The sequence below is a fragment of the Apodemus sylvaticus genome, chromosome 1 (genome assembly GCF_947179515.1).
Source record: "Apodemus sylvaticus chromosome 1, mApoSyl1.1, whole genome shotgun sequence".
In the NCBI taxonomy this organism is placed as follows: Eukaryota; Metazoa; Chordata; class Mammalia; order Rodentia; family Muridae; genus Apodemus; species Apodemus sylvaticus.
Window position 1 is genome coordinate 63,147,068 of NC_067472.1, and position 15,661 is coordinate 63,162,728.

A 15,661-nucleotide genomic window follows, 5' to 3' on the forward strand; every position below is an offset into this window, starting at 1 on the left:
CAAAAATATACTAGAGGTGCTGGCTTCTGCAGCACATATACTAAAACCGGGACAGTATGGAGAAGATTAGCATGCCTCTAGTGCAAGGATGACACATAGATTCATGATGAATATCATTTTTTGAGACACCCCCCGCCCCCATACATCTACCAACTGATCCCTGATGCAGCCATCGTTTCTGATCCTCCAGAGGAAGTGCTGTTGGCCATGACTATAGCCCCTCTGCCTCATTCCTTTCTCCATCACTCCTGGGATGGGGAAGGGTAAAGGGAGTAAGGCTCAGACCTTAGGTCATGAGCATCTCAACAACCATCTTTGCCCTCACCCCTGCTGGGACCATGTGCTCTCTCTTCTCCTTTCCCCTTGCTCACTCTCATCCCCACCACAGATCTTTGGATTGGTGGAAATGGAAGCCAAGTTGGGTGTTGGCCCAGTTTCTATAACCTTCATTTTTTAAAGTTTGTTTTTGTAAAAAAAAATAATAAAAATTAAGCAAAAGCATACTAGAGTGTCGGATGCCACCCCATCCTTGTCTCTAGACACAGGGCTCTCCTCTCTGGACTGATAACCCCTACACTAGTGCAGACAAGACAGTACCCAGGCCTCTCTTCTGTATGTTATTACAAGTTATGTGGCCATGGTCATCCATGTACCATTATATAGGACAGATTTCTAGATGTGGCACATCTGGGTCACCTCAACAATTGGTTCTCATCCCAACCATCTCTGCGTGGAACATTCAATATGGACTACCCTGGATACCATGTGGGAATTCCTAGGTGGGCTTCTTGGAGGGTTTTCCTTCTTATCTCTGTCCCTGGCTAATGGGGCTTTCTCCAGGTTTGGCCATCCTATTCCAGAGACCCTTTTTGCTTTCAGGTAGAGAGGGACATGACATTGGCCACTCATGTGAATAGGTATGTGTGTGTGTGTGTGTGTACACACACATGCATGTGCGCTCCCCAGGAGATGGAGGAGGATGAATCAGAAGAGGAGGGGAAAAGGATGTGGCTAGCCCCTCTTCCAGCGGATCTTGAATTCTGCATCCTTAAGAGCCCTCAAAGAAGATGAAAGCTAGCAGTATAGTCTGCCTCTAGCAAGGTTATTTTTAACTCAAGAACATCTATTTATAGCCCTGGCAGCCCCTAGGAGTCAATAAAACCAAGGACTGGAAAAAGCTGATGGTTGTCTCAAGTAGGCCCGGTTCTCCCTCCACCCTCAGCGTGCACGAACACCTGCAATTGCAGAAGGTGAGTGACAACATTTCTTCTGGGAGGCCAGCTGAGCGCATTGGACCCTGGAGGCAATGAAGGACACCACATGGAAGTGAAGGAGGTGCCGTTTACCAACACACCAAGACTTCTAGAGGTCATCTCAGTCAAAGACTGGACAAGAGTGAACTGTGCTGGGTGGGTCCAGTTTTCACCTCCTATACTGTCAGTCCCAGGTACATAGCCTCTGCAAAAGACCTAACTCCAGCTTGCAACTCCATCCCCAGCCCTAAGCCTTTGAGACATGGTATAACACATAGCCAAGACAGCCTCAAGACTAGCCTCAGACAAAGGGTTGACAGCTGGGAATGTGGGAGATAAATGAATAGAATAGATTGGTGACAGATAAGGATGATCAATGGGAGGATCAATGGGTGGATGGATGGATGGATGGATGAATTGATGGATGGGTGGATGGGGTGGATAGATGAATGGATGGACATATGAATAGCCAGTCAGATGGTTGGGTAGATAAGAGGTGTCTGGATGGCTAAGGGAGGGATGGTGAAAGTATGCATGGGTAAATACTGCTCTACTGCAGAGGAGCTCTTCTGTCCTATATTGAAGCTGTGTGTTCAGCCGTGCACAGTGGTGCAAGTCTGTAATCCCAGCACTCAGCTGAGGCTAGAGGATTGCTTGGGGTTGAAGGCCAACATGAGCTATGTGAAATATTGTTTAAAAACAATCAAATAGGGGCTAGGCAGTTGGGTTTAGTAAGTTAGGGCACTTGCTGTCAAGCCTAATGATCTCAGTTCAACATCTGGGACCCACATGGTGGAAGGAAAGAATCAATTCCTTTTTTCCTTTTATTAAAGATTTTATTTATTTTGTGTATATGAGTACACTGTCATTGTCTTCATACACACCAGAAGAGGGCATCAGATTACATTACAGATGGTGTGAGCCACCATGTTGCTGAGAATTGAACTCAGGACCTCTGGAAGAGCATTCAGTGCTCTTAACTGCCGAGCCATCTCTCCAGCCCAAGAATCAACTCTTGTAGGCTGTCTTCTGAGTCCTACGTGGAAAACTGTGTCATAAACACAAATATGCAGGTCACATAAATAAATGTGAAAAATCAAGCAAATGATAAAAATAACAATGAAGGGGTGTGTACCTCTTTCCATTCTACTTTGGGCTATAGGCAGACACTCACCTTAAACACAGAGTACATCTGGTGAATTCCCTTTGACTAAACACCAGTTCTAGAGCTGTATACCACCACAGAGCCCAGTTTCTCTCCCAGGCCCAGAGAGAGGAGCAATTTTGTCCAATATCCCTCAGCAAGTCAGGGGCAAAGTTCACTGAAGCGTGCTGCCCATTTGCTCTGTGGTCACTCCTTGCAAGACCCTGTGAAAAATCTCTGAAGCTATCCTAGGGGCCTGTTCTCAGTGTTATGTGACCTGCGAGGCCCTGGGTGAATTTGTCAAAGCACTTCACTGTTCAGTATGGGAGGAACTTGCAAAGCAGTGTGGGAGGTCAGTTTGCAGCAGCATTTTGCTTCCAAAGGCTGAGTGGTTGGGAGACTGTGGGCCATAGAGAGGTAGGGGGAATTGCAGAGGGTCACCAGACAGGAGAAAGGATGGAGGGTACACACAGCTGGAAGCCATAGAGATGCTGGAAGCCTCTGTCCAGACAGGCACGCTACAGATGGACAGATCCTTGTCACCCGACGTGTGGTTACTTTGTGAGTTCTATTTTCTTCCACCCTTCTCCACCCATACTCCACCCTTTTAACACCCTAACACTAGGTAGGAGAAAGGAGGTGATTTTATCCTTAAACTACTTCCTGCTGATTAGGGGCATTGCATTCCTTGGGGCATCTTGGATCTTTGCTGTCAGGATGTCTGATTTCTTCTTCGAGCACAACTACTTAACAAATCGTGACCGATAGCAACCAACCACCAACCTAACAACAACAACCCATACCTCCTCTCAGGGGCCTAGTATTTATATACCCTCTAAAAAGTCCCCAGAATTCTAAACATTACACAATCACAGAAACTATTTGCCAATAGCAAAATTAATTCCCTGGTAGAGCACGTGGCAGATCATAGTCAGCTGCTGTGGGCGACCTGAAGAGGATCCCATAGCCCACCCCTGGGATTAAAACACATTTCCATGATATTTTTGCATTTTCTCAAAGAAACCAAAGTTTTCACTACAGGACTTACCTGGCTCTGAAGGGCAAGTAGAGTAGAGAAAGGTGGCTCATCTTGGGGTGGTGGCAGGGGGTTGGGAGCAATCTCTCCAGAGAAATCAAATCCTATATCAAGGCTAGGCTAGGGAGGCAGAGATCTGCTCCAGGCCCATTCTAGGTCCCCCAAGCACTGGCCTCTAGATGTAAGGTACTTCCTGGAAATAGAAGCAAGCAACTTGAAGTGAAGGTATCTTTATGAAGGGATTGGGCTCCCAACCCCTGTGCATCAGGAGAGCCAGTCTTGACCAAAAAAGAAAAAAGGGGCTATCTGGGACAATTTCCAAAACTGTTCTTAGAGTTGGGGAGCATAAACTTGTTCTCTTGTCTGCTACCCCATGTCCCAGGCCACAGAGAAGGATGCTGCAAGGGCAGGCTTGTTGCCAAAGCTCAGGCAGATGTGAGCTCCCTCCAGCCTTTCCAAGTAGAACAAGGCTGGTCTGGCTTTAGCATCTGTCAATGTACCTCCTCCCTCTCCTGAAGCCCTTGTAGTGGAGGGGATCTCAGAAAGGGGAAGATTTGAGACAGAAAACTTGGGAGACTTTCCCTAAATAGAGGGGTGTTAAAGAAACTGCAGGTGCGACCTAGGGACATGTCCCTACATATTTGCAAAGCCCAAACCAGAAACTAGAGCACTAGCCAAGGGAAGTGCTGGCAGTCAACGCTGAAGTTTCCTCTTACCCTTTTCTCACCAGGAACCACACCGAGGTATGGGGTCAGTGGCACCGTTGGCATCCGTAGAGGAAGCCAGACTCAGGCTGATGCAATTAGTGGACTTGACTATAAATAACCAAAGAGAGCTTTAAATAGAAGGGGTGGAGTGAATCCCCAAAAGGCTTATGAGGGGGAGATTGGACCTGAGTGCCTGACTCCAGAGGAGACAACAAAACTAGTACTGGGTCCTCAGGTTCCCACTGTCCCTCAGGCCAACCAGTCTGTACCCAGAATGTTTCTGGGAAGAAGATCAGAGACTCTGCTCATTCATTCTAGGGTGGGAACTCACATCACCATACTGGAACTAGGGAGGGTCAGGGAGGTGGGAACCTATGTCCTTCAAAGCACCTTTTCCACGGCAGCCCCTGGCCTTGGGCTCCAGATTCTTTCCTGGTAGCCGCCCCTCCCCTCAAGGAGTAAAGAACTAAGTAGAAAGGAGAGAGAGAGACTACCCTATCTTTCTGTCTTTTTTTGTTTGTTTGTTTGTTTTTTGGATTTGGTTTTTTTTTTTTTTCGAGACAGGGTTTCTCTGTATAGCCCTGGCTGTCCTGGAACTCACTCTGTAGACCAGGCTGGCCTCGAACTCAGAAATCCGCCTGCCTCTGCCTCCCAGGGTGCTGGGATTACAGGCGTGCGCCACCACCGCCAGGCTTTTCTGTCCTTTTTAAATCAAGTCATTGAACTAGACCCCTCCCACACCTCATAGACACACCCAGAAAGGTCCAGACGGATTGACACTCCACTTGCCCTGAGTCTGACCAGTCAATGGTTCTCCCTGAATGCCTTGATCTTCTCCCTCAGAGCCTACCCCAGGTTAGAGCTGGATCAGAGACAGGAGTCTCGGTGAGACAGCTCACGTGTCCAAGAAACCACTACATCTAATGGGAAGCCTGGCAAAAACTTTAGGATCCAGGTGCCAGCCCTCCTTGCACAGGCTCCCTCGCTGCTCCTCTTGTCCACCCACCTAACCACTGTACACCTAGGCCAAGAACCAGCACTCACCCAGCATCGAGTAGCCACAGCAAGCTGAGTCCTGGAAGTTAAAGAGAGAACTCTACAGCCAGTCAGTGGCTTCAGTCTAGGTTCCCACTGAGACACACTCTTCCTGGATTCCCCACCCAGCTACTGAGCTCTTTGTTCACTGCTGATAAGGAGAGAAAGCTGGGGCTTGTAAGACATATGTCTCCCCTAACCTGAATCACAGGATTTTGGTTGGTTAGACCAGGAAGAGGAGGGGACGATTGGGCCCCACCCTTCCCTTGGCTTCTGGCTAGTCCCTCCCCAACTTCTGCATCCTGGTGTGGATAGAGCTAGGGTCAGGGGCACGCTGCTGTACCAGTGGGAGTGGGCAAAATCTTGATGAACATTGGCAGCAACGGGCTGGTGCACAACGAGTACTCTGGGGCTAGAAGGCTGGGTGAGGTGAGTGCCTCCCATTCTCCGCAGGGGCCCCCTTCTAAGCGCGGCAGGGGAGCTTCACCAGTGCTCCTGCAGCCCAAAGACAGAGGAGCACTAGTGCGGTGAGCATCTGTTCCCTCTGAGATCTGTAGCCAACGCAGCTCGAGATCTTTACACTGGCTGGTCAAATGGTTGCCCGAGTCGCCAGCACAAATGGCGTGAATAGGATTGTAAGGTGCAAAGAGTGAGACCTGTCACTCACCTCCCGGCTCCAACCTGGGGCAGCAACTGGGAAGGTTGAGAGCAGCTCACTAGTGCCACCTGCTGCCCGCGTCTGAGCGGACAAGGACTGGAGTCTGTCCGTGAATGATAGCAGTTCTGCTCTGTGCTTCCCATTGATCTGCTTCTCCTCAAGCTGAAAGGACTTGATGTAGACTGAGTCTCCAGCCCCGCCGCCTTCCCACCTTCCCTCCGAGGCCCTCCCCTTGGCCTTTCTGCAGCTATAACTGTGCTGGCATCTTGCACCTGCACCTGCTGTTGGTTTTCTGGTGTCCCTCGGAAAGATCGGCCACACCCATGGTTTCAACCGTCAATTGAGCAGATTTTTTCCTGTACTTTCAGACCTGGAAATACCAAGCTCACCTGGATGGTTTTACCACCATCCCTCTATTTGCCCAGCCACCCCTCCCAGACTATCTACAATACCTCCCAGAAGGCATCTGTCTTTTTGGCCTGCCTCCAGCCTGTGCATGCACCAGACTGGCTCCCCTACCAACCTGCTGCCAGGTTCAAGGCTTCATTTAAACCCCTCTATGTCGAGTGAACAAATATTCAAGTCTGAGGGGGAGGTGAGTCAGTTCTAGCCATCATATCCATCAGGGCCTGCCTGGTATTAGAGTTTCTCTTTAAGGTACCATGTGTTTCCTGGGGTTTCTGGAGCAATCCTCAGGAACTGGGTGGTTTAAAGAACTGGAGTTTCTCTCTGAATTGTGGCTAGAAGTTGAAAATCAGTTGTTGCCAAGTAGATGAAGGAGTGGGCTCCTTCTCAGTGATGAAAAAGAAAACCCAGCCTGGGCCTCATCCCTAGCTGCAATCACGTTGGATCTGCATCCCCACATATTTCAAAGTGACTGTATCTAAGTATATGGATAAGGACACAAGTTCAATAATATCACATTCTAAGATCCAGGGTATTAGACTCAAATATGAATCTAGAGGGACACGACCCAACCAATAATAAACATCGGAGGGTGGCAGCATATACAGTCGGGAGCTATGGTCATGAAAGCTACCTGGACCTCCTGAACTGCCACTAGCCCTGATGGAAGCTGTAGGTAGGAAGTTGGTTGATTAGGGAAGGCCACTAGTGATCACAAGGCCCAGTGGGTTCCCGTTTCCTTCTTTTCAGAGAATATCTGTAAATGCAGGTCTCTTGGACACAAGGCCAGAACTTCAGGAGGAGACCTAAAGGAAAAGGCTCAAGGACCTGTCCCCAGAGATTCCCCAGAGAGATCTCGTGTTTGATGGTATTCATTCATTGGTTGGGAGGAACAAGAGTGAGCTCCGGTTGGTCAGCACAGAGAAGGGCAGAGCCCTTTGGCTTCCTCCAAGCCGTTTTCTTGCTCTCATGTTTGTGAGTCACCTCCCAGAAGTGGTTTGAATACCAGATAATCAGGCTTGCTGAGACACAAGCTATGCCTGGCTCAACACTCCTTGAAAACCCAGAGCTGAAATACTGAGTGTGGCCCTTGCCCATCCATCCTGGTGACAGCTGATCTTTGTTGTCAATTTGTTTGCATCTAGAGTCAACTAAGAGACATGCCCCTGGGCAAGTCAGTGAGGTTATTTCCTAGAAGTATTAACTAAGGTAGGGAGATTCTGTCCTAAAGTAGATTTAATCTGTTTTTAACAGTAGTCCAAATATAAAGATGGCTGAGAGGAATACAGTGTTACTTTTCCTGCCTGCCTTTGCTCCTTGCTAAAAAGTGCATCTATTATGTTGCTGCCGCTGCCGCTGCAGCTGCCGCCACTACTGCCACCATTCTTTGCAGATATCAGAGCCCGTTTCTTTGCCCTTCCATTGATGGTTGAAAGCTCTCCAGAAGTCCTCCAGGCCTTTAGCACCAGATTCAAGCCTTCAGCCCTGTGGACTGAGCATCTACAGGGGTCTTAGCCTGGCCATTATTGGGCTTCCCAGTCTGGATTATATAAGCTAATCAAATAAATCCCCTTTGTAATACATATCTATTCTGTCGGTTCTGATTAATGGAGCCTCTAAGCCGCAGCATTGTATGAAGACAGAGGCAGAGGCTGAGCTATGTGTGTGCAGCAGAGGAATACCGGGAGACAGTGGAGCTGGGAACAGGCTCCAAGGGTCCTTCCCTGAGGTCTAAAGCTCATTGATCTCATGCTCCCGGCCTCCAAGATCGAGAGAAAAATCTACTCCTGTTGTCTGAAGTCAACAACTTTGTGGTCTTTGCTAGGACATCGCTAAGAAAACTCACAATCCCTTACCAGTCACTTCCGCATCTTTCCAACCCAGCATAAACTCAGAGATGACAGCTTCTGCAGTTGAACTGTAAAGAGCCTTTGGGAACAGAGCACCTGATGTGTGTCATGCTTTTCAGGCGCCTACTCCCTTTTCTGATGACTTCAGGCCTAAGTTAAATGGACATGATGCCTTTCAGTGATTATACTTCCATTGCCGTATATGGTCATGTGCTGAGGTACTGGGGTAGCAGGGATTCACAGTGTCTTTTTTTTTTTCCTGGTGGCACGCATCATTCTTCAACAACCAGCATTCTCTGCCCCCTGTAAACAGTGGTTTTATTCTCAAGTGTGCCCATTACTTTCTGACATGTATATCCCCTCTTTTTAAATCAATTAGTGAGTACTCTTGCAAACCAATTGTTCTTCTAAGGAAGATTTATGTGTATTTTTCCATTTCTGTTTTCCAAGCACTTTCTAAATGCCAGTGCATGGCTGGCACTCTGCACTTGTTCATGGATGAATGGGCAGATGCAAAGGGAGGGCTACATGGACAGCTCTCTGACCTCTACTTTCTTGGTAAAATAGTATAGTACAACTAAAACTCCATCTCCAGAGAAACCCAGAGGTTGTTATCACTCTCTCCAATTCAGACAGACATGGAGGAGGGGCTTCTAATATTGAAATTGTATTTCTGTGTTTCATCCCTGCACAGTACAAGGAGGGCCACTAATAGGCTGGATTGTCATAAGTTGGAAGACATAAATGATTCCAGTTGCAGCTATTTCTCCAGAAGTAGGGACTGCATTGGCGCATCAATAGTTATTAAACTAGCAACCAATCAATGTGTCAATGAGCTTTAAGTCACTATAATAAAATATTGAGCTCAAGCTAACTTTGTAGAGTAAGGAGGCTTGTTTAACGACATGGTGCAGGCTTTGGTATAGGCCCCTCTCTTGGCTGTAGCACCTCACAGTATACAGCAGTGGTGGGAACATGTGTAGGAGCAAGTGATGGATTCCCAAACCCAATGTCAGGAAGTGCAGGGAAGGGCCAGCTCTGCTTCTTTTATAACAATTACCTTTGAACAACCACAAAAATCACCTTAATATTTTTCAGAGTAGGGCTGAAGGATCACCCATCTACCAAATGTCTCTTAAAGGTTCTGACACCTCCCCTATTATGCTGGGAACTGTTTCCAACATTTCCACACCACCTTAATAAACAGAGAATGGCAGAAATATCATGCTGTCTCTTGGAAGGATGAACTTATCTCTACTATTTTGCCTCAAAAAGTAAATCAGTTCAAAGCAGTTCCCCTCAAGTTAAGTCCACACAGATATGCCCCAGCATGTTCAAGGTGTCACAGCATTCCACTTCATAGACAATGTTCTGTGGGTAAACCCCGGAGTTGAGGCGCTAGTGAAAGGCTAGGTGCCAAAATAGCATATATCCTTACCAATGGGCTCTACCCTGTCTTAGTCATTGTTCTGTTGCTGTGAAGAAACACCATGACCAAGGCAACTCTTAAAAAAAAAAAGAAAGCATTTAATTGAGAACTTCTTACAGTATTAAGTTTAGCTTATAACTAAACTAGCTATAAGTTTATAAGTTTAGTCCATTATCATTCTGGCAGGGAGTATGGAGGCATGCAGGCAGATGCTGGAGCAGTGGCTCAGAGCTATAACATGATCTGTAGGCAGAGAGAAAGAGTCCAGGACTGGCATGGGCTTTTGAAACATCAAAGTCCACCACCAATGACATACCTACTTCAATAAGGTCACACCTATTCCAACAAGGCCACCTTTCCTAATCCTTCTAATCTGTTCAAAGAGTTCTACTCTGATGACTAAATATTCAAATATATGATCCTATTGGGGCCATTCTTATCCAAACCACCATATACCATAAGAAAGTTTAATAACTTAGACATTGGTGATATTTGAAGACTCCTGTGGTCTGGGAATGCCAAGACATCAGCTCCATCCAGGTGTGGTGGCTCATCGCCATAAAGCCTAAGGCGGGGGTGGGGGGGGGTGGGGGGGCGGGGGTTTGCTATGGCCAGCTTGGGCTATGAAATGAATTCTAGGTCAGTCTGGCTACAGAGTGATACCCTGCCTCAAACACACAATGTTTTCTGGATGTGAAAGAGTCATTGTGATTATGAATGTTCAGCACTAGATAAAGCCAGTGAACATTCTAGTATGGAGAGGAGAGGGGTTCGTGAGGCTCTATCCGTCACTGAGGAGCAACTGGCGATTGATAACTGCTGGAGAAGGAAGAATCATTTTTTTGAGAGTATGGCTGCTGGTAGATTGCCCATGTCCCAGTGGATGGGCACACACTGGCATGTACCCAGCACTCAGAGAAAAATTTTTTTTAAAAGATGGGCTGGAGAAATGGCTCAGCGGTTAAGAGCACTGACTGCTCTTCCAGAGATTCTGAGTTTGATCCCCAGCAACCACATGGTGGCTCACAACCATCTGTAATGGGATCAATGCTCTCTTCTGGTGTGTCTTGAGGACAGCTACAATGAACTCAAATGAAATAAAGTAAATAAATCTTAGAAAAAAGAAGACATGAAGGTGAGATGGAGAACTATTGGAGGCCTCTAAGGGATGGGGATTTTTAGTTGAATATGAAGATAGAATTTAAGCGTAAGAAATTATCAAAGAAGCCAGTGGTGGTGGTACACACCTTTAATCCCAGCACTTGGGAGGCAGAGGCAGGCAGATTTCTGAGTTCGAGGGCAGCCTGGTCTACAGAGTGAGTTCCAGGACAGCCAGGGCTACATAGAGAAAGCCTGTCTCAAAAAAAAAGAAGAAGAAGAAGAGGAAGAAGAAGAAGAAGAAGAAGAAGAAGAAGAAGAAGAAGAAGAAGAAGAAGAAGAAGAAGAAGAAGAAGAAGAAGAAGAAGACAAAAAGTACAAGGGTGGCATGGCTTACAGAATGGGTTCAAAGCCAGCTTTGTCAACTCATTGAAGCTCTGTCTGAAAACAAAGACATCTGGGGATATAGACCCAGGGTACAGCACTTGCCTAGCATGAAGACTTTGGGTTCAGTTTCTAGTACTGCAAACAAGAGTGTTGCTTGTTAAACACCCCACCACTAGGACATAGGGCTCCCAAGCAGGAGGTTTGTAAGGCCCTGGGGTATTATACAGTATATGATCTGAAACTGCCCCCCTTTGAACTAGGCATTTGGATGTGGCCCTTAGTGCAGTATCATCCATGGAATGAAGGCCAAGCCTGAAACCTGGCATGCTGTGCCAGCCAGCGGACCGCAGTCCCAGCATGCTTGGTCACACCTCTCCTATTTTCCACCTACACAATGAGTTCATGAAGGATTGCTTATGCCCTATTTTGTAGACATTTGTAAGATGTTTACATGATCTATGTTGTGGTAACAGGTGAAGTGCATATATGATGGTGGTCCCGAAAGAGTTCAATGGAGCTGAAAACTACTACTGATGTTACAACATCTTAAATAATCCATTACTTCTGTTTGTGGTGGTGTTGGTACAAATTACCTGTTTAAATACCCGGATCCCACTGTATTTCAGTTACCTATAGGGCAATAAGACACTGTACAGATTTGTAACTCAGGAATAACAAACTACACCATGCAGCCTATGTGCAAAAGGCTATACCATCTAGGTCTGTGCATGTTGCTTTAAAACATTTGTGTGACAAAATGGCCTAACCAGGAATTTCTCAGAATATATGTCCATTATGAGGCAACACATGACCAAATTATTATTCTCATTACAATGAAAAGGAAATAGGCCACGAATGTCATTTCATGCCTTTAATCTCAGCACTCAGGAGGCAGAGGCAGAGGCAGGCAGATCTCTGTGAGTTCAAGGCCATACTGGTCTACAAAGCAAGTTTAAGGACAGCCAGATCCATTACACAGAGAAACACTGTCTCAAAAAACAAAAGCAAAAAAGAAAGAAAAGAAAATGAAAATTGAGGGCTGGAGAGATGCCCAGAGGTTAACAGTGCTCTTCTAGAAGACTGCAGTTTAATTCCCAGTATCCACATTGGGTAGCTCACAAGTACTTGTAACTCTAGCGCCAGGAATTTGATGATCTCTTCTGGCTTCTGCAGGCACCAAACACACATGGTACATATACACACCTACACTTATACCCACATACGCACTCACACACACCTTTTGTAATACAAATAAGTAAAGGGACGGAGGCATAGGCCATTAAACAGCTGGCCCAACTGTCCCACATTAGAAATTGGAAGAGACTAGCACATCTTATGACACCCAATCTAGGGCTGATGGCAGCTGATGGCAGCTGATGGCAGATGGTGGCAGTCAAAAACTGACTGACTCACCAATGACTGATGCTCCTCGGAAGCAGTGGACAAGGCCACACTGCAAGGCAACCAAGCTGATGGTTGGCTAAAGCAAAGTGGTTGTGGGATGGGAAAGTCATCCAGTATGAATGGGCATCCAAGGGAATAGAAATGGAGGGGAACACAGGCCTGATTTTTTCCTCCTGATATAGTTTTGACTTGGTGACTTTCCCCTCACCAGATCTTTCATTCTTCAGTTTCATCTTAGGTATTTTTTGGTGATAAAACTGCCACCCCATCCACTCCAGGTGGGGTTCATGCTATAAAGAAGGAATGGTCTGGACATTTCCCAGCACCCTGGAATGGTTCTTTGGGGAACAGTGAATCCCATTTCAAGTATATGACAGCTGTATTCCAGCAGGCAGTTGGCCTGAAGGTGTTATCTGTCTGGTGCCTGCTACTCATGACATCCTATTGAAGACACTAGTGAGTCAGGTTGTTTTGATCCTTCTGCTCAACTATGTGCTCCTGCAAGCATCTCTCCAATGAAGAGAATAGACGGTCAGCCTTTCAAAAGTATTCAATGAGTTCCTAGTACTGGTAAGGCTCTGGAAAGAGTGGACAATATGAAAGATACCCTGGATCATGAAGAGACTTACTCGATGGAGAGAAGCATCCTGGATAATAGAGGGTCACCAGGAGCCAGAGGGTACAGCTCATAGAAGAAGGGAACAGATGGGGACTCAAGGGGGACAACCATGTCCACAGGGGTAGGCAGCTGGGATGCAAATGAACAGCCAGCAAAGCGAGGGGACCCAGAAGAGGCAGTGTGGTCAGAACAGTCCTGGCAGAGGCACTAGGTGTGGGCAAAAGATGATAACAGGGTTAAAGTGGACAACGGGAGGGATGGAAACAGCAAGGGGCGAGTCATTGCAGAGGAAAGGAGTACGTCCTGTAGGGCAGAGGCACTCCGATGTTCCAGCCTGGGGGTTCGGGGTATTCCCAGATACCCGGGATATAGATCTGGGATATAGAGTTGGGGCCACTCTTGGGTTCCTGGTACTTCTGAGTCTGAGTACTACCAGGTCTGGGATACTGGGGTCAGGGATACTCAGATCCCAGGAACTTCAGACTTCCACGGGTCTGTGCATTCCACAAATTCAGGCACCCTAGTGATAAGGTTCTCTACGGAAGTCAGGGCACTCTTAGAGTCCCGGCACTCGAGGTGTGAAACACTCGGGTCACTCTAGAGACACAGGATCCAGGACACTGCGTTATTACAGGCAGTGAGTTTGCAAGTCCAAAGCACTCTGGAGCTCCGGGCGTCTGGGTTTCTGGGGCGCTCTAAAGTTATTTGCACTCTGGGGATCCAGAAACTCTGGATGGTCTTCAGGTACAGGCTGCTCCTGGGTCCCGGAGCCCCGAGGTTCGCGATGGGGATCGGTCCTGATGCTCCAGAGCTGGTACCTGGGACATCGCCGCAGGGGCCGCTGGGACTACGCCTCCCAGCAAGCCGTGCGCGCGTCACTTCCGGCAGCGGGCGGGAGCCATCGAGTGTTTACTTCCGGCCGCCGGCGGGGCTGAGGCCGAGCGAGGCGCGGGCTCCGCGCAGCCATGGACTGGCTCATGGGGTGAGTGGCGGCGGACGGCGTAGCGCGGCGCTGCGCGGGGCGGCGGCGAACGTAGGGAGCGTAGGGCGGCGGGCGGCGAGTTCCAGGAGGGGCCGGGGCACGGGAGGAAGGCCAACCGCTGCGGGGTGCCGGGAGGCCGGGCAAGCGGCCGGCCGGCTGGCCGGCGGGAGAGAGGCCCGGTCCCCGAGGCGCTGTCCCGAGAGGCCGCAGTCCCTCGCCGCGAATTGACGGGCCGCGAGTCGGGGACCCTGCACTGTCGGTCGTCGGTCTTCACGGGGCCTGCGAAAGTTCTTCCGCCCAAGTGACTTTCTTCCAATTTACTTTTGAGGAGAGTGAGAGGCGGGCGCTCCTAGCCGCGCTCTCTCTCCTGGCGTCTGGGTTCTCGACCCAGTGGCGGTGCCCGCGGCCCTGTGGTGGGGTCAGTATAATCCTGCTGGGCAACAGGGAGCCAGCCTTCGGATTCGGCAGTGCGAGGGCTACACGGGACTCTGGAGATAGAAGCCGGGGAAGGCGGAGGAAAGTGTAGTGGTGGTGCTGTCAGGACGTCTGAGGCGATGGAGAAGCGTTTTGACCTCCCAGTGCTGCAACCTAGGGAGAGAGCGCACTAAGGGAACAGCCCTAGGGGTAATCAAGAGACTAAGAGAGGCCGGGAGCCACATAGTGCCACTTAGGGCGTTAAGTGTGGGTGACACAGGGGACTAGGCGGAGGCCCATCTGGTTTCTTCAAGAGGCAGCCCTGTCACTGGCTCCCCTCTGCTTCCTAGCTATGTGGTCCTCTCTAGGCTTGTTTTAATAGATTGCCTGTCAGATGGAAGCGGTGAAATCCGCAGTACAGGTTTACTGAAGGGTTAACTGAGGTAAGGGCCAGCACATGTTTTTCATATGGTAAGCTTTGCAGATGATATGTCCCGGTCGTTTACAAGGTCTCTGAAGCCCAGAGGTTTTAAGTATAGGACCCATATTGTGCATTTGTGGAGAGGGCCAGCACTTGACTATAACTTGGCCTATCTGCAAATTAAGGTTTCACTGCAAGAGAACTGGACCTGTCAGCTTGGTGACTGAGGAAACTGCCCACTGCTATATGTGTAATTTTTTCAGGCTCATGCCCATCAGTGGCAGGTGTTTTTTGCCTGGCGACCAGAAGCCAATCTTTAAACTCCTCGTCCTTCTTTCATAGTATTACTATAAAAGTAGGAAGAATGGAAGTTGCAGAGTGAGCCTTCAGAGACACCCCCCTTCCTCACCCCACCAGATCTACTCCACTTTGTCTTCTGATCCCTGGTGAGAGCTAGCAAGGTAGTTGAGAGTGAAGCCATTTTTTTGCTTCAGAGAATCCACTGTTTGCTCAGGGCTGAAACTTTATCTGCAATTAACCATCTAAGTAGTTTTTCATCTGGAAGAATTGAACAAATGTATCATCTTTTATTGTGTCTTGGTCTTTTTCTTAATTCAGATCATTCAATATCAAGGAGTTTGGAATGTAGTGCTCATGTTTCAAGGTTTGTTTGTTTGCTTGCTTATGTTAAAGTAAAGGTTTTGTTCATTCATGTTGGGTGAACCCAAGTATGGGTAGAGTAGAGTAGAGTTCTCTTACAGTAATTGTTAGAGCCAGCAGAGAGGTCTACAGAAGTGTAAGTGGAAAGCTACATCTTTT

The 15,661-nt window shown here is 48.1% G+C and overlaps 1 protein-coding gene, 1 long non-coding RNA gene and 1 other non-coding gene across 4 annotated transcripts in view; 2 read left to right on the forward strand and 1 right to left on the reverse strand.

The window, feature by feature from the left end:
* Window positions 1-16: 16 nt before the first annotated feature.
* Window positions 17-123, forward strand: LOC127676631 (U6 spliceosomal RNA). The gene has a single exon (XR_007976083.1). It is a non-coding gene; the product is annotated as a U6 spliceosomal RNA (small nuclear RNA).
* A 1,998-nt stretch (window positions 124-2,121) lies between these two features.
* On the reverse strand, window positions 2,122-5,342 carry LOC127678604 (uncharacterized). Its single transcript, XR_007976605.1, has 4 exons — window positions 5,185-5,342; window positions 4,150-4,248; window positions 3,446-3,626; window positions 2,122-2,301 (listed from the first exon to the last, which is right to left on the reverse strand). It is a non-coding gene; the product is annotated as an uncharacterized LOC127678604 (long non-coding RNA).
* Window positions 5,343-13,920: 8,578 nt separating this feature from the next.
* Window positions 13,921-15,661, forward strand: part of Mob2 (MOB kinase activator 2) — a 52,563-nt gene continuing 50,822 nt past the window's right edge. Inside the window, exon 1 of one of the 2 annotated variants that reach the window (XM_052195132.1) lies at window positions 13,921-14,007. In XM_052195132.1, coding sequence (XP_052051092.1) covers window positions 13,991-14,007 — 17 coding nt within the window. In that variant the 5' untranslated portion in view covers window positions 13,921-13,990. Of the gene's footprint in view, window positions 14,008-14,403; window positions 14,426-15,661 lie in introns of those variants that run through there. The other variant, XM_052195160.1, reaches the window with a different exon arrangement.